Source organism: Coregonus clupeaformis, unplaced genomic scaffold (genome assembly GCF_020615455.1).
Source record: "Coregonus clupeaformis isolate EN_2021a unplaced genomic scaffold, ASM2061545v1 scaf0298, whole genome shotgun sequence".
Lineage (NCBI taxonomy): Eukaryota > Metazoa > Chordata > Actinopteri > Salmoniformes > Salmonidae > Coregonus > Coregonus clupeaformis.
Genome location: NW_025533753.1, coordinates 129,199 through 152,351, shown reverse-complemented (window position 1 = coordinate 152,351; position 23,153 = coordinate 129,199). Strand labels below are relative to the sequence as shown.

General features: G+C 45.9%; 1 protein-coding gene across 1 annotated transcript; it reads right to left on the bottom strand.

The window, feature by feature from the left end:
• Nucleotides 1-14,975: 14,975 nt before the first annotated feature.
• On the bottom strand, nucleotides 14,976-15,926 carry LOC121568421 (olfactory receptor 10A6-like). The gene has a single exon (XM_041878963.2). The coding sequence runs from the start codon at nucleotides 15,924-15,926 to the stop codon at nucleotides 14,976-14,978; it is 951 nt and encodes a 316-aa protein (XP_041734897.2).
• Nucleotides 15,927-23,153: the final 7,227 nt, after the last annotated feature.

The window sequence follows — 23,153 nt, the reverse complement described above, 5'->3', positions numbered from 1 at the left end:
TACCAGCAGATGGAGCCATAGCTGTCTGGGTTTGCAGCCATCTCAGGGGGATGTAACGTCCCTCCAGGACACAGCCTCTCGTGACATCACAATATATATATATATATATATATATATATATACTGCTCAAAAAAATAAAGGGAACACTAAAATAACACATCCTAGATCTGAATGAATGAAATAATCTTATTAAATACTTTTTTCTTTACATAGTTGAATGTGCTGACAACAAAATCATCATTGGAAATCAAATGTATCAACCCATGGAGGTCTGGATTTGGAGTCACCCTCAAAATTAAAGTGGAAAACTACACTACAGGCTGATCCAACTTTGATGTAATGTCCTTAAAACAAGTCAAAATTAGGCTCAGTAGTGTGTGTGGCCTCCACGTGCCTGTATGACCTCCCTACAACGCCTGGGCCTGCTCCTGATGAGGTGGCGGATGGTCTCCTGAGGGATCTCCTCCCAGACCTGGACTAAAGCATCCGCCAACTCCTGGACAGTCTGTGGTGCAACGTGGATGGAGCGAGACATGATGTCCCAGATGTGCTCAATTGGATTCAGGTCTGGGGAACGGGTGGGCCAGTCCATAGCATCAATGCCTTCCTCTTGCAGGAACTGCTGACACACTCCAGCTACATGAAGTCTAGCATTGTCTTGCATTAGGAGGAACCCAGGGCCAACCGCACCAGCATATGGTCTCACAAGGGGTCTGAGGATCTCATCTCGGTACCTAATGGCACCGGCCTCGGGGACGGCCAGGAGGACGCGGCGTGGGGTGAGTTGGATGATTACGATGAAATTCTCTTAACAAGGAGGGATCGAGGATATCCCTCCTAGGAACCCAGCACCGCTCCTCCGGACCGTACCCCTCCCACTCCACGAGATACTGCAGGCCCCCCATCCGATGCCTCGAATCCAGGATGGAACGGACCGAGTACGCCGGTGCCCCCTCGATGTCAAATGGGGGCGGAGGAACCTCCCGTATCTCAGATTCCTGGAGTGGACCAGCTACCACCGGCCTGAGGAGAGACACATGGAACGAGGGGTTTTGCGATAATTAGTAGGAAGCTGTAACCTATAACATACCTCGTTCAATCTCCTCAGGACTTTAAATGGGCCCACAAACCGCCTACCCAACTTCCGGCAAGGCAGGCGAATGGGCATGTTTCGGGTCGAGAGCCAGACCCGGTCCCCCGGTGCATACACCGGGGCTTCACTGCGGTAGCGGTCGGCGCTCGCCTTCTGCCGCCTGATGGCCCGCTGCAGGTGTTCATGGGCAGCGTCCCAGGTCTCCTGCGAGCGCCGAACCCACTCGTCCACCGCAGGTACCTCGATCTGGCTCTGATGCCAAGGTGCCAGGGCCGGCTGATAACCTAACGCACACTGGAAAGGAGTGAGGTCAGTTGAGGAGTGGCGGTTGGAGTTGATTGCCATCTCTGCCCAGGGTAGGAAAACCGACCACTCCCCTCGCCGGTCCTGGGAGTACGACTTCAGAAACCTACCCACCTCCTGGTTCATTCTCTCCACCTGCCCGTTACTCTTGGGGTGAAAACCTGAGGTAAGGCTAACCAAGATCCCCAACCGTTCCATGAACGCCCTCCAAACCCTTGAGGTGACTTGGGGACCCCGATCAGACACTATATCCTCAGGCACCCCGTAGTGCCGGAAGACGTGTGTAAATAGGGCCTCGGCAGTTTGTAGGGCCGTAGGGAGTCCGGGCAGAGGAAGGAGGCGACAGGACTTAGAAAACCAATCCACAACGACCAGGATGGTTGTGTTCCCTTTTGAGGGAGGAAGATCAGTCATAAAATCCACCAATAGGTGGGACCACGGTCGTTGTGGAATGGGTAGGTGGTGTAATATCCCTCTGGGAAGATGTCTAGGAGCCTTACACTGGGCGCACACCGAGCAGGAGGAAACATAAACCCTCATGTCCTTAGCTAAGGTGGGCCACCAGTACTTCCCACTAAGATAGTTCACTGTCCGACCGATGCCAGGATGACCAGAGGTGGGTGACGTGTGAGCCCAATAGATTAAACGATCGCGGACCTCCAGCGGTACGTACATACGACACTCTGGACACTGGGGAGGAGTGGGTTCGTTACGCAACGCCCGCTCGATGTCCGCGTCAACCTCCCATACCACCGGTGCCACCAGACACGACGCCGGAAGTATGGGAGTGGGCTCCACGGAACTCTCCTCCGTGTCATACAGTTGGGACAGAGCATCTGCCTTAGCGTTCTGGGAGCCTGGCCTGTAGGAAAGCTTTCAGGGCTTTGACCACAGCCAACAGCTCCCGGTCCCCCTCATCATAGTTGCGCTCCGCCGGGCTGAGCTTCTTTGAAAAGAAAGCACAGGGGAGGAGCTTGGGTGGCGTGCCCGAGCGCTGAGAAAGTACAGCGCCTATCCCAGCCTCGGATGCGTCCACCTCAACCGTGAAGGCCAAGGAGGGATCCGGATGAGCCAGCACTGGAGCCGAGGTAAACAGGTCCTTCAGGTGACTCCCCTCTGGTGGATGATCGAATACCGGGTGAAATCCTCGTAGCGGACAGTTCTCGAGTCTATTCCTCCCCACTTGGCGTTGGCCCATTCAAGCTCCTTCCCTGATAGACAGGAGATGAGGGCAGACACGCTCTCGTATCCCGAGGGCGCCGGGTGAATAGTGGCCAGGTAGAGCTCTACCTGGAAGAGAAATCCCTGGCACCCGGTAGGTCTACCGTCATATACCCTCGGGAGCGAGAGCCGAATCCCACTGGTGACCAGTGTTGTAGGTGGTAGAGTGGTTGGAGATGGTGATGGGATACCACCTCTCTCCCATCGTTCCATCGTCTGGAACACTCGTTCCATGGTGACACCGAGAGTCTGAATCATCATCTCTTGTCATTGGACTCGTTCCTCCATCGTCTCGGTTAATCGAGCTGTTCCTGCTGACTCCATAATGGTGCGTGTTTCTGTCATGAATGTCTGTGGAATGCGGTAGGCCAGAGTCAAGCGCAGGACACAGAATTAAATGAAAATCTACTTTACTGTATAGTAAAGAAACAAGCAAAACCTCCAACACAGGGAGGAGCAACCCGCTCACAAACGACACTCGTAACAAGTAACAAACACGCACAACACACAGTGGGAGCGAACAGGTTAAATAGGGAAGGACATAATACATATTGGGAAACAGGTGTGCAACACTAGACAACAACCAGATGAACATAGAAACATAAAACATAGATTGGCAGCAGCTAGTACTCCGGTGACGACGAACGCCGAAGCCTGCCCGAGCCAGAAGGAAGGGCAGTCTCGGCAGAATCCGTGACAATGATGGTCAAGGGGACGTCAAATGATGATCCCAAGGGAACGTTCTCTTGGGGATCTTAATCTAGTACCCTGTAAGTTACCAGGATGTCACTGAGGACCATATCATGACCTTTTTAGGACATTCTCAGGACTTTAATTTTAATAGTCATTAGGATGCCCTGTGATGGTCCCAAGGGAATGTTCTTTGAGGGACCTTTTTGTAGTTCCCTGTAAGTCACCAGGATGTTACCGAGGACCATGTCAGGACCTTTTTAGGATGTTCTCAGGACTTTCATTTTACCAGTCATTAGGACGTTGCGTGATGGACCCAAGGGAACGTCTCTGGGGGACAATTGTTTAGTTCCCTGTAAGTTACCAGAACGTCACTGAGGACCATATCATTAATTTTTTAGGACGTTCTCAGGACTTTCATTTTACTAGTCATTAGGACGTTGTGGGATGGTCCCAAGGGAATGTCCATGCAAACAAAAATGAGTCTTTAGGATGTCCCCAGAACGTCATATAATGGTTGCCTAAAGTGGTTAGTGTCATGGTCCCCTGGAGGTTTTGTCTAGTTCACGGTTGGTCCCGAGGACGTCCCAGAAGGACATTTTTAGGACGTTCTTCGGACGTTGTGTAATGGTCCCCTGGAGGTTTTTGTCACGACATGGTCCCAGGTGTCCCAAGGTCACTAAATAATTAAATCATATGGAGGTTTTAAGGTAAGTGGTATGCTGTTCAGCAAAAACATATTTAATCAGTGTCAATATGATCACGATCACATAGAACAGAATTTCATTATGACCCTACCTGGGATATGGACTCACAACTGCTGGATTTGGGGGTATATTGATCTTTCTGCTGCACCACAATCTGTAGAATTTCTGAAGTCCCATGCAGATTCATTACCTATAATACATCTCTGCACTTAGCAAAAGAGTGCCATCTGCACTACAATTTTAGTTATCAGTTAATCTGACTATTCTCTCATCATTGAGTTCATTTACTTACTTCAGCTATTTGAGTTTTGGTTTTCAGTATAGTTGGCATATTATTCTGGTTTAATTGTACTCCTGAATCACTATGATAAGTATAATAGTTTTTCTTGAGTGTATTTTAAACAGAGCTGAGATTTACTTTGCAGTGCAAAGTATAGGAACACAAGTGAAATCAGACATTGACATAGACAAGGTGGCATGGCAGGAAAATCAGAATGTTGTGAGTTCAAATCCTAGGTGAGATCATGTTACTGTAATTACTGTATAAGTGAACATGCACAATGTAATCATGTACAGTACCAGTCAAAAGTTTGGACACACCTACTCATTCAAGGGTTTTCCTTTATTTTTACTATTTTCTACATTGTAGAATAATAGTGAAGACATCAAAACTATGAAATAACACATATGGAATCATGTAGTAACCAAAAAAGTGTCAAACAAATCAAAATATATTTTGATGACAGCTTTGCACACTCTTGGCATTCTCTCAACCAGCTTCATGAGGTAGTTTCCTGGAATGCATTTCAATTAACAGGTGTGCCTTGTTAAAGGTACATTTGTGGAATTTCTTTCCTTCTTAATGGATTTCTGCCAATCAGTTGTGTTGTGACAAGGTAGGGGTGGTATACAGAAGATAGCCCTATTTGGTAAAAGACCATGTCCATATTGTGGCAAGAACAGCTCAAATAAGCATAGAGAAATGACAGTCCATCATTACTTTAAGACATGAAGGTCAGTCAATACAGACAATTTCAAGAACTTTGAAAGTTTCTTCATGTGCAGTCGCAAAACCACCAAGCGCTATGAAACTGGCTCTCATGAGGACCGCCACAGGAAAGGAAGACCCAGAGGTACTTCTGCTGCAGAGGATGTGGTCCTCTGTAGCTCAATTGGTAGAGCATGGCGCTTGTAATGCCAGGGTAGAGGGTTCGATCCCCGGGACCACCCATACGTAAAAATGTATGCACACATGACTGTAAGTCGCTTTGGATAAAAGCGTCTGCTAAATGGCATATTATATTATTATTATATAAGTTCATTAGCATTATCTGCACCTCAGATTGCAGGCAAAATAAAGGCTTCAAGTAGTTCAAGTAACAGACACATCTCAACATCAACTGTTCAGAGGAGACTGCGTGAATCAGGCCTTCATGGTCGAATTGCTGCAAAGAAACCACTACTAAAGGACAACAATAAAAAGAAGAGACTTACTTGAGCCAAGCAACATGAGCAATGGACATTAGACCGGTGGAAATCTGTCCTTTGGTCTGATGAGTTCAAATTTGAGATTTTTGGTTCTAACCGCTGTGTCTTTGTGAGAAGCTGAGTAGGTGAATGGACGATCTCTGCATGTGTGGTTCCCACCGTGAAGCATGGAGGAGGAGGTGTGATGGTGATTTATTTAGAATTCAAGGAATCTGGTTTGGGCTTAGTGGGACTATCATTTGTTTTTCAACAGGACAATGACCCAAAACCACACTTCCAGGCTGTGTAAGGGCAATTTGACCAAGAAGGAGAGTGATAGAGTGCTGCATCAGATGACCTGTCCTCCACAATCCCCCAACCTCAACCCAATTGAGATGGTTTGGGATGAGTCGGACGGCAGAGTGAAGGAAAAGCAGCCAACAAGTGCTCAGTATATGTGGGAACTACTTCAAGAGTGTTGGAAAAGCATTCCAGGAGAAGCTTGTTGAGAGAATGACAAGAGTGTGCAAAGCTGTGGCTATTTGAAGAATCTCAAAAATAAAATACATTTTTATTTGTTTAACACTTTTTTGGTTACTACATGATTCCATATGTGTTATTTCATAGTTATTCTACAATGTAGAAAATAGAAAAATAAAGAAAAACCCTTGAATGAGTAGGTGTGTCCAAACTTTTGACTGGTACTGTATGTCAAATATGTGAGTTGAAAACAGTGTATGGCAAAAGCACTGTGTATGGAGGGATGTCCCAAAAATTGCCAAAAGACAAAGAGCTGTGAATGGACCAGTGGTTTACAAATCAGGGACTTGATGGGCTTGGCAACAGTAACAAGGGGTGATGTGTAATGAAACTAGGATATGCATGCCCTGGGTATACATGGATAACCTTTCTTTGCTACCATCAAGTGACGTCCCCGCAAAAAAACGGGAACTAGACAAAACATCCAGAGGTCCATGACATAATGTCCCAAGAATGTCCTAAAAACTTTGTGTTGAACTGTGACTATCGAACCAAGGCCTTCAGAATGAACAAAAATCTTTCAATAGCCTATGTTGAATCAAACGTAAAAAATCTAGAAATTAACAGACAACATAGCATCACTTAATGCGCTGAAATCTGAAGGGGATGGCCAGCAGAGATAGGTGGGATGGGATGAGGGAAACCGAGGGTGTCACGATTCAGACAGACGACCAGAGGACCACAATTGCGTCACACCAGAAAGTTTATTAAACTTAAGGGAAAAGGGAAGTAGGGAGTGAATGAAGGCTCCAGGGGTAACAGGGATCCCGTCCAATGCGCTGGGTCTGTGCCCCCCCCAGTGGCAGCGATGCGTCCTATGAAGCCGGTGGTGGGTGGTCCAGAAGTCCTGGGGGGGGGGAGACACAGACACAACAGGGCGGAATGAAACCAGGCAGCAGTACAGTTCAAGGGAAATCCAAAATACGTAGTAGCAAGGCAGAAGGCTGGTCAGAGTTACCGGGATTGAAGAGTAGTCAGGAGTCGTAATGGCAGAAGCAGGTCTGGATCTCCTGAGGCAGAAGAGTATCCAAAAACAGGCAGGTCCGGGGTCACAAAACCAGGGTGAGCCAGAAGCGCGAGCAAACAGGTTCCGGGTGTGAGCTTTGCAGACGATCTGACACCGGAGAGCTGAAAGACAGGGCCTTAAATACTGGGAGAGGTAGTGGGTAATGCAGCGCAGCTGGCAGAGTAATTAGAGCAGAGCAGAGCAGGGACAGGTGGAGCTAGTTAGGCTGAGTAGAGAGAGTGGTGAGCAGAGTGGAAGAAAATTAAGGTGGTAACCCGGTGGAGTGAGAGGCTCATGACAGAACCCCCCCCCCAAGGGACGGCCCCAGAAGTCCCAAGAGCAACACCACGCCGGGCGGGAGGAGGGGAGCCGGAGGAGGGCTAGAACTCCTCCGAACGGTCCGAGTGAACGTCCTCATCCTCGGAGGAAGCCGGAGGGCCGTGGTCGGGAAATGGGACAGGTCCCGAGACAGGATCAGGCACAGGACAGGAAGCCGAGCGGGCAGGACGGTTAGGGACCCTCTGGGGCGGCCCCCTACGGATTGCAGGTTGATCAGGATGCCGTTGGTGGAAAGCGGTGATGAGAGTCCTATCCACAATCCGACTAGCTGGCACCCAGGTCCTTTCCTCAGGTCCATAGCCCTCCCAGTCAATGAGGTACTGGAGACCCCTACCCCTCCGTCTGGACCGAAGCAGGCGGCGGACGGTGTAAACCAGACCACCATCGACGAGCCGGAGGAGGAGGACAAGGCGCAGCAGGGACCAGCGGACTCTCATGGATGGGCTTAATCTTAGACACATGAAAGTGGGGTGCACCCTCAGGGAATTAGGCAGTTGGAGCCGGACAGCAGTTGGGCTAATCACTCTTATGATAGGGAATGGGCCAATGAACCGAGGTGCCAGCTTCTGCGACCTCCACCCTGAGTGGCAGGTTCTTCGATGACAACCACACCCTTTGACCAACATGGTAGGTGGGAGCAGGAATTCTCCGACGGTTGGCCCCGGTAGTGTAGCTGGCAACGGATCTGAGGAGTGTGGCTCGGGCTTGTGACCAGGTGCGACGACATCGACGGGCAAAAGCAAGTGCAGATGGGCAAGTAACCTCCTCTTCCTGGCTGGCAAATAGAGGAGGCTGGTATCCATAAACACATTGGAAAGGGGACATACCGATGGCAGAGCAGGTCAGAGAATTGTGTGCGTACTCCACCCATGTCAATTGCTGCGACCAGGAGTGGGGGTTGCGTGAAGTCATGCATCGCAGTGCCTTCTCGAGCTCCTGATTAGCCCGCTCTGACTGCCCATTGGATTGGGGATGGAATCCGGAAGTCAGACTGACTGTGGCTCCCAGCAGGTGACAGAACTCCTTCCAAAAAGCGGAGGAGAATTGTGGACCACGGTCAGAAACTACATCCTTTGGCAGTCCGTGGATCCGGAAGACGTGTTCCAGGACCACCTGGGCGGTCTCCTTGGCGGTTGGGAGCTTGGGGAGGGGAATGAAGTGTGCCATCTTGCTGAAACGGTCAACTATGGTGAGAATGACGGTCATGCCACTTGAAGGGGGCAGCCCCGTGACAAAGTCAAGGGCGATGTGAGACCAGGGACGTCTGGGCACAGGCAGGGGCTGCAGCAATCCGGCTGGGGGGCTGGCAGGACGACTTGTGTTGGTTGCAGATGGGGCAGGCTTGGACGAATTCCCGTACATCCTTCCTCAGAGAGGGCCACCAGAACCTCTGGGCGAGCAGGTTGTAAGTGCGGGTGGAGCCAGGGTGACAAGCTAGGCGGGAGTCATGTCCCCACTGAACGACCTGGGACCTCAGGTCCTCGGGGACAAAAAGGCGGTCAGCTGGGCAAGTGCTGGGACCTGGCTGGTTACGGAGAGCCTCCAGCACCTGTTCCTCAACAGCCCAGGTCAGAGCTGCAACGATGCAGGGACTTGGCAGAATCGACACAGGGTCCTTGGAGGGGCAGGAGCCCGGAGTTAGTAGGTACTGGCCGAGGGGTAGTGCGGCAGCAAGCAGGCAGGTTCGGTGGCAGTCCTCTCCCCACTCCCTGATCACCCCGGTCACCCAGTCGAGCTGAGGGTTGTGCCGGCGGAGCCATGGGTAACCCAGGATGAGGGGTTGGCCTGGAGAGGGGGAGCAGGTGAAACTGGATAGTTTCTTGATGGTTTCCGGACAGACCCATCGAGACCGGGGCCGTGACATGAGTGACCGATCCGAGTAAGTGTCCGTCCAGTGCCCGGGCAGGAATAGGAGGTGTCAAACGGAGGTTCTCCAGTCCCAGTTGGCGTGCCAGCTTGATGTCCATTATGTTGGCTTCGGGCGCCAGAATCCACCAGAGCAGCCAGGGGTGTGAGTTGAGTCAGAGAGGCGGAGGTGAACTTGCAGCAGGGGGTTTCGCGGTCGGAGGACTGGATGGTCATTGAACTCAACCGGACTCCCCTATGCCCGGTGAGCTTCGGCCCTTTAAAGGGCAGGTTACCACACGATGTCCATCACCTCCACAATAGAGGCAGAGGTTTGAGGTGGAGCGTCGCTGGCGCTCTGCAGGAGTGAGAGAGGCTCGCCCAATCTCCATAGGCTCAGACTGATCAAGCTGACCTGGGTGAGTGGCAGTAGATGACAGGAGCCCAGTCGGATCTCTCCGAATGCCGGTAGTAGGTGGACCTTGGCGCCCCCTCTCACGACGACGGGTCTGTATCCTTCTGTCGATCCTGACAGTCAGTGCGATGGCTTCATCAAGAGTGGAAGGCAGTTCATGGGAGACCAACTCGTCCTTGATATAGTCAGCCAAACTATGGAAGAACGCGTCCACCAACGATGGTGTGTTCCAAGAACTTCGTCTAGCCAGGGTTCGGAAGTCGATGGAATGGTCTGCGACTGTACGTCTGCCTTGTCGAATACTGAACAGTTCACGAGACGCCTCTGCGGTTGGTGAATCCAGGTCAAACACCTTCAGCATCTCCTCAGCAAACCGGTCGAAGGTTGCACATGCGGGGGTTTGACGTTCGAACTCTGCTGTTCCCCAGAGTCGAGCTCGGCCCGTCAGGTGAGTGATGGCATACCCAACTTTAGCCCCCCTCCGTGGCAAAGGTCCTTGGCTGCAAGGAGAACTGAAGTCGGCAGCTAGTCAGGAATGGCCGGACCTGGGTTGAATCGCCGTTGAACCGCTCGGGGTTTCCAATCTTGGGTTCGGAGCAGCGGCTGCAATGACCGGGGCAGGTAACTCGGGGGCAGGGGCTGGTGGGCAGACTGGCTGGGGTCAGGTTGGTGAGGAGTTGAATGATCATGGCGAGTTGTTGTTGCTGCTGCTGGGACTGCTGCTGGTGCTGCTGGAACTGCTGATGCTGTTGGTGGCGACCTGAAGCAGAGAGGTGATGTCGCCGCTCATGCGGCCTAGCTCCTCTCTCAGTGTGTTCCAGGCGTAGCATGGCGGTGGGTTGCTCAGGTTCTTCGGTTTCCATGTCGGGGGAAGTGTGCGCTGAGTCCATGATGGTCAGATCGTACTGTCACGATTCAGACAGACGACCAGAGGACCACAATTGCGCACACCAGAAAGTTTATTAAACTTAAGGGAAAAGGGAAGTAGGGAGTGAATGAAGGCTCCAGGGGTAACAGGGATCCCGTCCAATGCGCTGGGTCTGTGCCCCCCAGTGGCAGCGATGCGTCCTATGAAGCCGGTGGTGGGTGGTCCAGAAGTCCTGGGGGGAGACACAGACACAACAGGGCGGGAATGAAACCAGGCAGCAGTACAGTTCAAGGGAAATCCAAAATACGTAGTAGCAAGGCAGAAGGCTGGTCAGAGTTACCGGGATTGAAGAGTAGTCAGGAGTCGTAATGGCAGAAGCAGGTCTGGATCTCCTGAGGCAGAAGAGTATCCAAAAAACAGGCAGGTCCGGGGTCACAAAACCAGGGTGAGCCAGAAGCGCGAGCAAACAGGTTCCGGGTGTCAGCTTTGCAGACGATCTGACACCGGAGAGCTGAAAGACAGGGCCTTAAATACTGGGAGAGGTAGTGGGTAATGCAGCGCAGCTGGCAGAGTAATTAGAGCAGAGCAGAGCAGGGACAGGTGGAGCTAGTTAGGCTGAGTAGAGAGAGTGGTGAGCAGAGTGGAAGAAAATTAAGGTGGTAACCCGGTGGAGTGAGAGGCTCATGACAGAGGGTTGGAATCTGGAACTGGAGATGAGTGAGAGTGAAGTTGCTGAGTGAGGGGTAAAATTACGGTTTAAAAAAATTACACTAAAAAGGAAGGTTGTTACATCCTCTGCCTGGTGGTTGGGGGCACTGGGCTGGTGGCTGTGAGGTTGCTGGTACGGGTCGCTGAGTTGGCTGGCAGGGGGATCTGTCGATGTGCCCTTGAGCAGGGCGCTTGACCCTGGTTCCTCCTGTGGGTCATTCTGGATGGGAGCATCTGCTAGATGACTAAAATGTAATGCAAATGTTGAGCAGCTTCACTGCAGGTGTATTGTATGTTTTAAAACTGAATAAAAAGACCAACAATTTAGCAACATCATCCACCTTGAAGTTGATAACACCTGCTACTGCAGCAGCCATCGCCAATGTCACACTACTACAACAGACACTAGCAACTAGCGTGGAAAGATTACAGCTTGCTCTTGCCACTGATTCTTTGCTCTTGCGCTCTAAAAAAAAAAGAAATAGAAATTAAAACAAAATTTAAAAAGTCATCGTGGAAGCCCCCGGGATAAACCAGGATCTAGACAAAACCTCCAGGGGACCATGACACAACGTCCTGACCATTTTAGGAGACCATTTTGTGACGTTCCGGGAACGTCCTAATGACACATTTTTGTTTGCAGGGAACCAATCCAAACTTCTGCCAGCAGAATATAATTTTTTACCCCAATTCTGAAAACTGTAGAAAAACAGAACTTTCCTAGAAGAAAAATAAACAATCATGTTATGTTTTAGGGTTAAGGCCTCATACCTATTTACAAGCCTGACTGATTGTAATGATCCTAATGCCATACATAATAGTATTGAAAAGTGGTGGATATATTAGAAAATATACAAATAAAAAAGTGTGAAGTATAGGTGGAAATGTGCCGTTTCATATCTGCCTCGTAGAATCACAAATAAACAGCCAAAGAAGAAGTTCAGGTGTTAAATGCTTTCTGTTTCATCTCTTTAAAAGAGTTTCAAAATATTTATAGAATTCTTACATATGAGTATATGTTAGGAAAAATAGTACTAGCCAAAGAAAGCACAGTTACAACAAAACCCCGTATTTATTTTTGTGTAATATTTGAACAGGCGAGTAGTTGTCAGAATACACTCTGTCTATAACATTACCTCAAAATTGCAGTCGCAAACTCATGGAGATAGGGATGATGTTGATGAAAAAAGTATACAACCAGGACAGGACATTTCAGTTGTCGATGTGTTCAGATAGTCCCTGGTTAAACCCCAGGTTGGGGCAAGGTGAGGAACGGAAGCAACACTGTTCCACATGGCCAGAGTGACATTCCTAAATAAAAATAGTACTTTGGTAGGATAGTGCAGCACACCAGAAGAATACACATCTTTAATGTTATGTTATTGAACAGGCTGTGTGAGTGACCTAAGATCCTGTTAAAACAATGTATGTGTGGGAACCCTCTAGTCTGGTACTCTACAATGTAGAAGAAATATGCAACATCACCAATGGGCTGGTAGGGAATGCTATCAGCTCTTTCAATAACCGTTAAGCAGGAGTTTGGGTGCTATGTATGTGCACCATGTACAATAAAGAAATAGTTCGGTGAAACCAATCCAAAGCCTCTGACAAAGGGACGGTTGCCTGGACCCAGATTAAGTCTACTCCTGGAGTAAAAAACACTGTCAATTGAGAATCCGTCCCTTATTCTTGTTTCCAACCACTGGCAGGTATCTTGGTATTGTTGAGGGGCTACCTTGTTAGCTTCAGTCTGAATGAGGATGCAACACAACAGTCTGAGAAGAGGTCATCGTTGGTAGCCTGGCCCCAGATCTGTTTGTGCTATCATTCCAACTCCTTGTCATGTATGGAATGACAAGGAGTGGAATGTTAGCACAAACATACTAATACCCAGGCTACATAGTTAGGGCACTGTAGTTTTTCCTGACCATATGATCTAACCAGGGAAAACAGAGAATCACTCAGGAGCCTTAGTCCTAGATATGGTCTAAAACCTAGGCCCAGAGCCTTTCCTGCTCAGGTAAAAGTGAAGACCCTTATTATCACTCTGGGCTTCCCTGGGCCTACAGAACACTTTCAGGGCCTACCCTCCCAGAGGGGATGACAGAAGGTGTGGGTCCCAAATGGCACTCTATTCCCTATATAGTGCACTACCTTTGACCAGAGGGCTCTGGTCAATATAGGGAATAGAGTACCATTAGGCATGCAGTCAAGACCAGCCATGCCTCTCCTGGAGCCCCTCAGGTCTCTACAGGTTAATAGCTGCATTAATTGGTTCCCAGGGAATGAGGTGATAGAGTGGACTAATGACCTGGTACCTAATGACTCAATAAACATGTTTATTATGCTTTTGTTATTGGCTTCTGTTTTCCCCGTGGTAAAGTATGCATGGCGTTTTAAAACAGTACTGGTGTTTCGCACATAATGTTCATTGACAGAACTCCCAAACTTTTTACAGCTTTTTACAGGATGGATGGAGTACATGACCAATGTGTCTTATACATACAATGCATCATCATTACCCTTACTGTATTATTTTATTCTGTGGGTCAAACATATCTCACAGTGACCCAGGAAAAACAAGATGGGTATGTGGTTGTCCCACCTAGCTATCTTAAGATGAATGCACTAACTGTAAGTCAATATGGATATGAGCATCTGCTAAATGACTTAAATTTAAATATGGGTATCTGGTCCTCCGATTTCTCAATAAAAACTAAATAGAGTATATGCAGTATATTTGTTATTATCAATGAATTATCTGGATTTTGTTAGGACAGAATAAGCTATCCAAATTAGGCAACATGTTACTCTTCTGTCCCAGGTAGTTGCCTTTCTGGTATGACTCAACATGTCTGAGGAATACCAAAGCTAGTCACACAGATATCATGTTACATTGAACAGTTGGCCCTCAGACATGCATCCAGATCTCAGACAGAATATAATTTATTTTCATGCTACAGTATTTCCCTAGATTTCTCTCTCAAAATGTCAAACAGTCCACAAGCTTGTATGTACTGTACAGGGCTTATTTTCCATTAGGGAAGGATGTAATGGTGCTGGGTGGGCTTTAAGGTGGGCTTACCTTTTACACATTTACATCAGTTTATCCACTGTTACATACTTAGATAAAGCAGCCTCTTGCAAAACTGTCAATTTAAGTAAGGTATTCAAAGTAATGAACTTGTTTTTTATATTTTTTATAATAATAATAATAATAATAATAATAATAATAATGTATTACATGTTTTAAGTGCTTTTCATTATAAAATAATAATCTCAAAGTGCATAAAATTACAAATTAAAATTAAAAAAGTAAAATAAATATATGTAACCAAACCATGAAAGCAACAATCAAAATCTAGAAGGAAGGGAAGGCTCATAGAGATTAATCTTAAGGCCTACTTTGAATGCCCCAACAGTCTGAGCAGCCCTGAGATTGTCAGGAAGGGGGTCCCAAAGGCGTGGTGTGTGGGAGCAAAAGAAATGGCCCTCCATTGTGTGTATCCAGGTCTTTGGCGTGGCTTAAACTTAAGGTGCGTGGAGGTTCATAGGGGGAGAGTAGGCCTGACAGGCAGACGGGTCTGATTTCATTTATTCAGAAAGTTAATAAAAGGTAAATTACAGTATTTCACAAATTAGCAAATGTTTTACATGTCTGATTTTCACCATCCTCACCCCCATTAATTATTGTAACTATAAGTAACAAAACACACAAGTCACATCACAAAAATCTAACAATCAGGACAGAAAAGGTCACACTAATGTTTAGCTTATGTTTTAGGGTACAGACCTACAGGTAGTATGTTTTTACAAGCCTGTCTGATTTTAGCCACCCTAACTCCATACACAATAGGGTTCAAAAGTGGCTGGCACATCACAAAGTACACTGATAACATAGTGTGAAGTACAGTTGGAACATTTCTCATAGGCCTATCAAATCTACTCTGGAGCAGATTTAAGAAACAGCTGAAAGAGAAGTTGAGCAATGAGGCCATGTGAGGAGTACAGGTGCTGAAAGCTTTTTGTCTGGTCTTGATCGAAGATTTCAAACAAATAGTCAGAATCTTAATATAAGAAAAGAAAATAGTAATTAAAGGGACAGTGACAGACAAAACAACACCGTAGAGTCCATAGACGTTATTAACTGTTGTGTCTGAAGTTGAACAGGCAAGTTTCACTACCAGGTAGTTGTCACAAATCACTTTGTCTATAACATTCCCACACAATTTCAAACGAATAGTTAAAGACAGTGTTATGATGAATTTTACAAAAGAGTACAACCATATTATACAAACTAAAATACACACCCTGTTGGGTGTCATGATGACGTTATACTGTAGTGGATGACATATAGCAAGGTACCTGTCATAGGACATGACTGCTAAATTGCTGAATTCAATAGATCCATACGTGTATATACAAAACATCTGTAGGTAACAGTACACAGGGGAAACTGCATGGACATCTGTAACCAAATGAATCATGAGAGCAGGAAATAAAGCAGTGCTTCCATACAACTCATTAACAAACAAACTGCACAGAAACAGATACATGGGTTCATGAAGGCTTCTCTCCATACATATAACCACAATAAGCACTGTGTTCGCAAAAAGTATGGAGACGTATAACACAGTTACTAAAATGAAATACAAGTACTTTAAGTGTCCACTATCACTATATCCAGCTAGTATAAATGACGTGAATTGCGTTGAGTTCTCCATTTTCCTAATAGTAGCTATAGAAGTATTTGTAGATATATTTGGTTCACAAGACAAGGAAAACAGTGTCTATCAGGTGAAACTATCAATCTCTTATTGACATTTCATAATTCCTTCATTCTTAGATTTGCCATTGATTACCAAGACTCTTTGCATTATTGCCACAGTATTACTCTTCAAAGTGTTTAATCCTATAGGCATCACCATGGAAAGATATTGTTACCTGTGGCTGTAATGGACATTGAGTAGAACATACAGCAAACATCATTCATCCCTACTGTAGTTCAATAATATTCATATTTTAAATAACAAATACAATTGACAGACTGTCTCAGCTTACCAGTATTTGCTTTGCTGTTACACTTATAAACACTCCAATCATAGTGTGTGAATCAAACAGGATGCCAGTCGTGCAGACCCATAGGGTGGTAAAACTCCCTGGCATACGTCATATATACATCTCCCCACCGAAGACCATGGATCAATCCCTGTATCCACCTATCTCACACTTTCTCCCACTTGCCTGTCTCCCCCTCAGATGTCCTTACTGTCTGAATAAAAAGTAAAAAAAAGAAAAACACATAAAACAACAAAAACAGGATTTAAGCCTAAAACAGGATGTAAGTCTATATGACCTGGTATCTTTCTTCAGACTGCTGTGGTGTAGACATAGGTCTACTGTATGTTGTGTCAGTGGGCTATTCCACATAAACTACTGTCACATCACTGACCTTTTATACCTTTTAAATGAAGAAAAAAAAACAGTATACAGCAGTTTGTTTACTCAAACTCCAATGACACCCAGAATAAAATTGTCATGGTGTGATTCTCAGCCTCCCGTGGTTGGTAAGGTTAGTGCTCAGCCAATAAGTGCATAAGTGGCTGCCCCGGGCGGGCCCCCCTCCGCTAGGGGTTTCCGACCCAGATAAAAAAATAACTGCAAAATGTTCTCTCTGTCGTCATGACAAGAAATGTAAAGAATTGCATAACATTTGCTCTAAAACTGCAACATTTTCTCTAGGCCCCATGGCAAAATGTGTAGAATTGCAGGATATTAATTTTAAAGCTGAGGATTTTTCTCTCCACCGCCAAATCCCGCTTAGGGCCCGAAAAGGTTAGAGCCCGCCCTGGAACGGTGGCACGCACAATGCACTCACAGCCGATCCCCATTTTAATTCTGTTCAAGTTCAAGTTTGTTTATTAGTCATATACAGATGATGTACATGGAGTACACAGTGCAACGAATGCATACTTGCAGGTTTACCTCTCGACAATGCAACAACAATAGGAAAGTTATTAAGTGAATAAAAGAGTACAAAAAAATAAAAGCTCAATGTATTAAACATTTGATACACATTTGGCAAAAATATCTACAAGTCACTCAATAGAATTAAAGTAGGATATTTACACATGTGCAGGGAAATTGTGCAATAATAAATAGACATTGTGCAGTATTATAAATACAGTAGCAGCAGTCATGGAGTGTGTGTGTAGCGTAGGTGTGTGTGTGTGTGCGTGTATGTGTGTGTGTGTTTGTTTGTGTGTTCGATCATTTGTGTGAGTGAGTGCATGTGTGTTAAGGTGCAGGGAGTTAGTGCAAAAAATTGTTGTTGTGCCAGCAGTCTGTCTCGGTTCAAGAGTTCAGTAGTCTGATGGCTTGTGGGTAAAAACTGTCTCTGAGCCTGGAGGTCTGGGACCCGATGCTCCGGTACCATCTGAAAGACGGTAAAGGAGTGAATAGTCCATGCCTTGGGTGAGCGGGGTCCTTGATGATGTTGCGGGCCTTCCTCAAGCACCGCTTGGAGTAGATGTCCTGTAAGGTGGAGTCGTGGGGAGCACGGCTCCAGTGATGTACCGGGCCATCTTCACCACCCGCTGAGGGGCTTTGAGGCCGTGAACGGAGCAATTTCTGTAACAGGCCGTGATGCAGCCGGTCACGAAGCTCTCAATGGTGCTGCGGTAGAATTTGTAGAGGACCCGAGGGGGCATGCCTAAATTCTTCAGCTGCCTGAGAAAGTAGAGGCGCTGTTGCACCTTCTTGACCAGGGCGGTGGTGTTGTCGGTCCATGTGAGGTTCTTGGTGATGTGGATGCCGAGGAACCTGAAGCTGCTGACTCTTTCCACCGCAGTTCCATCGATGTGGATCGGGGCGTGTCCTCCTCCCTGCTTCCTGAAGTTGACAATCAAATGAATTCGTTTTGCTGATGTTGAGGGAGAGGTTGTTGTTTTGGTACAACACTGCCCGATCTCTGACATCCTCCCTGTAGGCTCGTCGTTGTCAGTGATCAGGCCTACTACCCAGGCTGGTCACTAGAAACAGACGTCGATTTTGGACGTTTGAAAAGGTCCTGAGGACGTCGATACATGCCTTCCTCGGTGCTCACCAAAAAACAATGGCACAACACTGTGCTTGAACTCACAAAGCCCAGAACCAGAGGGTTCTGCTAAGACCACTGTGCCACAGCAGTTCACAATTCACTAGCAAGCAGGGAGAGTACTTGCTGATACTAAATGGAAACGGCATATACATTTTTTTTATGCCTTCCCCAAACCATAGCCTTAAACTTAACCACTCGGAATTAATACCGAAACTTAACCTTTTGAGTTGTTTCTGTTTTAACCCTGTAACCACGTGGAATTAATGCGTAAAAAAATTGACGGCATATACCGAAGTGAAATTATGAGATCAGGTTGTACAAGGTTGTCGTCAGCAAACTTGATGATGGAGTTGGTGTTGCTTCGCCATGCATTCATGGGGGGCCCCCGTGTTGAGAGTCAGAGTGGGCTTGTGTTGTTGCCAATCCTCACAAACTCTGGCCTGCCAGTCAGGAAGTCCAGGATCCAGTTGCAGAGGGTGGTTTTGAGACCCAGGGCACAGAGATTTGTGACAAGCTTGGAGGGAACATTGGTGTTGAATGCTGAACGCACGTCTGCTAACTGACTAAAATGAAATCTAATGTAACTATAGTCAATTAACAGCATTCTTACATAGGTGTTCCACTTGTCCAGGTGTCATAGGGCTGTGTGAATAGCAATGGAGATGGCATCTTTCGTGGATCTGTTGGCATGGTAGGCAAATTGGAATGGGTCCAGTGTGTCTGGCATACTGGCCATGATGTGGGCCATTACCAGCTTCTCAAAGCACTTCATGATGACGGGGGTGAGTGCAATGGCGCGATAGTCATTTAGGCATGTCACCTTGGTGTTTTTGGGCACTGGAACAATGATGGTTTCCTTAAAGCAGGTAGGGACTACAGACTGGGACAGGGACATGTTGAAGATGTCTGAGAAGAAACCTGCCAGCTGGTCGGCGCACGCTCTGAGGACGTGGCCAGGGATGCCATCTGGGTCGGCGGCTTTGTGAGAATTCACTCTTAAGAGTTTTCCTCAGGTCAGCCTCGGAGTGCAGAAGCACCTGGCTATCCGAAGCAGCGAGAGCCCTCTTGGATGGCTCTGTGTTGGTGGCCTCAAAGCGAGCATAGAATGTGTTGAGCTTGTCTGGGAGGGAGGATTCGGTGGGCATCCCACAGTTGGATTTGCCTTTGTAGTCCGTGATGGCCTGTAGTCCTTGCCACATGCGTTGTGTGTCTGAGCTGTCGTATTGTGATTCCAATGAGCTATATTGTCTTTTTGCATCCTTAATGGATTGCCAGAGCTCATACAGGCTCGCCTTGTACGCATCATACGCAGCAGCGTCATCAGGCTTTGCTTTGCTGCAGTACTGGCTCTAAGCATGGCACATATTCCTCCGTTCATCCAGGGTTTTTGGTTGGGGTATGTCTGGAGATTTTCTGTGTACAACATCATCAACAATAGTTTTTATGAACCTTGTGACTGTTGATGTGTATTGATTTGTAAGATCTATTGATGCATAATATGGTCCTGTGTGGCTCAGTTGGTAGAGCATGGCACTTGCAATGCCAGGGTTGTGGGTTTGATTCCCACGTGGGACCAGTATGAAAATGTATGTGCACACTACTTAGTGTAAGTTGCTCTGGATAAGAGCGTCAGCTAAATGATTAAAATGTCAAATGTATTCCTCAATGTTAGTGGATGATTCATGGGTAGATGAGTCCTTGAATGTATTCTCAAAACAGTCCTGGAGTATTGAATCTGCTCCCTCTGTCCAGCATCTCACTATTCTTTCTGTTGGTGGCTCCCTCTTCAGGGAGTAGAAACCGGGAGATGTGATCTGACTGGCCCGAAATAGGGGCAGGGGATGGCTGTCTAAACGTCCCGGATGTTTGTGTAAGCACGGTCCAGCATGTTCCGTTCTCTCGTACAGGGAATAAAATGAACACCCGCCAAATGCAGGTAGCTTAGTGGTTAAGAGCGTTGTGCCAGTAACCGAAAGGTCGCTGGTTCTAATCCCCAAGCCGACTAGGTGAAAAATCTGTCGATGTGCCTTGAGCAAGGCACTTAGCCCTAATTGCTCCTGTAAGTCGCTCTGGATAAGAGCGTCTGCTAAATGACTAAAATGCGGGTAGATTTAGGTATTGGTGGGTAAGAATGTCTATTTCACCAGCCATGTAGGCGGTGGTCAATTTGCAGGGCTCTACAGTGCGAGCATTACATTCACATTTGCGTAGTTGTGATTTATAGCAGAAAAATGCTGCAGTAGCTGTTTCCAAAGTATTTTTGTTCACAAGGTCGGTTGTTTTTCAATGTTAGTTTGAGTCTGCTGCTTCAACTGATACAAAAGAGATGCTTTCTACTAGTCAGATCCAAAATCACACACTTGACACAACTCGAGTGGCCCCATTACCATGGTAACCTCCCGCCCTTAAAGTGGCAGCTGAACATTTTGTCTCATCTGATATTTTGGTTAAAAGACACGGGTCACAAAAAAATGAAATAAAACTGGGCAATATATCCCATTACTTTTAACCAATACATTTTTTTTTTGCTTTATAAACATTAAGCATGTTCATTGTTTTGTTTTTTTGTGTTTTTGTATGTAATTATGTTGAAAAACTATTTTGTATGGTAAAATCTGAGTGGCAGGTAGATTTGTTCATCTACCAGCCAGGAGCTGGTTAGACTTGTTTTCAAGTTATCTAGACAGGTGAGTGACTATAACGCAGGTTAGCATTTTTCATCATGAATCTTGTTCTGGAGGCAGCTCTGCAGAGTGGTTACTAGCTGGCACAGCCACAAAGTCACAAAATCTGATTTTAAACCTAACCTTAACCACACTGCTAACTCCTAATGCCTAACCTTAAATTAAGACCAAAAGCAAATGTTTGTTTTCATTCATTTTTACAATATAGTCATTTTGACTGCAGTGAAGGGAAAATTGCTCAGTTCTGCCTCCAGGACAAAACTCATGACAATAAACATCAACCTGCGGCTATAACTGTTACTGTTTTGCATGTTCAAATGCTTTCCACTTGCAAAGACATAAACAAGAAAACCCCACAATAAAGCCCGCGTCCAAGACACAAATATCATTAGCTGTTAACTAACATGCTATTTGACATTCACAATTTACTTTGTGGTTGAACTTATTTTCTCAAAACTGCACTGCCCCCACAAGAAAAGGTTACACTTTCAAACTTAGTGAACTTGGTAACCATGCATGGCAGGTGAGCATTTTAAATACTATATAGAATGAAGTCTTTGTTGGAGGATCTAGCTGTTCAAGGCTAGATCCCCCAGGGGTGGCTGAATACAGGTTAATAACTACAAAATGTATAACTTTAACAAGAAACTCAATGCAGAGAACTGGCAACCTTTTTCTTTAACTTGCAATTTTATGTGATACTCTATTGTTAAAAAAATAAACATAGCTACCCCTGGCACTGAAATAAAATAGTTTAAAACTAGTTTGAGGTGTCTGTTAATGAACGTCACACTTTCTTTAACCCCGATACTGCAACAATGTAGCTCTGTATTTAATTTGTTTTATTTAACCTTTATTTTGACAGGGAAGTCATACTGAGACTAGGGTCTCTTTTACAGATGAGGCCTGCATAAATACATCAAACACATACAAAATACAATACAAAAGATTACAAAACATATTAAGAAAAACTGAAACATTTATCACCTTAGAGGTCTCTGATCATTACTCTGACCAAGGGGGACCAAAACATATAATTTCAGGAAGCTCTGTAAGTTTTTCCACATAAAGGCTGCAAAAAAAATAAAAGAAGCTTTACCCCACTCCAGTGTTATCAAAGCCTGAGACCGGGTTTGGCCATTTGTAAGTCTAAATTGAATTAATGATGATAGATACATAAGACGTTTTTTGCATGATTGCTTTGTATATAAACACAAGACAATGCTGCTCTCTCATTACACACGAAGAAGCCTAACCCACTTTTTTGATACAAAACACAATGGTGAGTTCTATAACCATCACCAGTAATAAACCTAAGGGCACAATGGAAAACAGCATCTAGTGGTTTAAGTGTTGATGCTGCTGCTTGTGTAACGGAGTTATTATTGGTGATTCCCTTGCCACTCTATTGTAAGCCAATGGGTTTTTTTGGTTTTGCGTTTTTGTATTGCCTTCACCTACTCAAACTGGAATCTTACTGGCTGGTTTGCATGGCTTGCTTACGAGGGCCGGTGTTTGAGTTAGAATCGTCCCAGTCAACAAGCGCCAAACCAGCGGTGAGTTAACTGTTGCAAAGCACTGTACATCAAAAGTGATTTTTATACTCCTAAATCCAGATCGGAATGTACAAATTATATCAATTTGTTTGTAAACATTGCTGGAATATTGTAAATGAGATGTGGTGTTTCCAGTGGCAACCCGTCATTCAGGGCAGGTGGGGCAGAGCCCTACCTGTTTAGCTAAAAAAAAAATTGTATATATATATATATATATATATATATATATATATATATATATATATATATATATATATATATATTTATATACACTACCAGTAAAAAGTTTGGACACACCTACTCATTCAAAGGTTTTTCTTTATTTTTACTATTTTCTACATTGTAGAATAATAGTGAAGACATCAAAATTATGAAATAACACATATGGAATCATGTAGTAACCAAAAAAGTGTCAAACAAATCAAAATATATTTTATATTTGAGATTCTTCAAACAGCCACCCTTTGCCTTGATGACAGCTTTGCACACTCTTGGCATTCTCTCAACCAGCTTCATGGGGTAGTCACCTGGAATGCATTTCAATTAACAGGTGTGCCTTGTGAAGGTGAAATTACAGAGGAGGAACTTCTGGATGCAATTAAAGACTTTAAA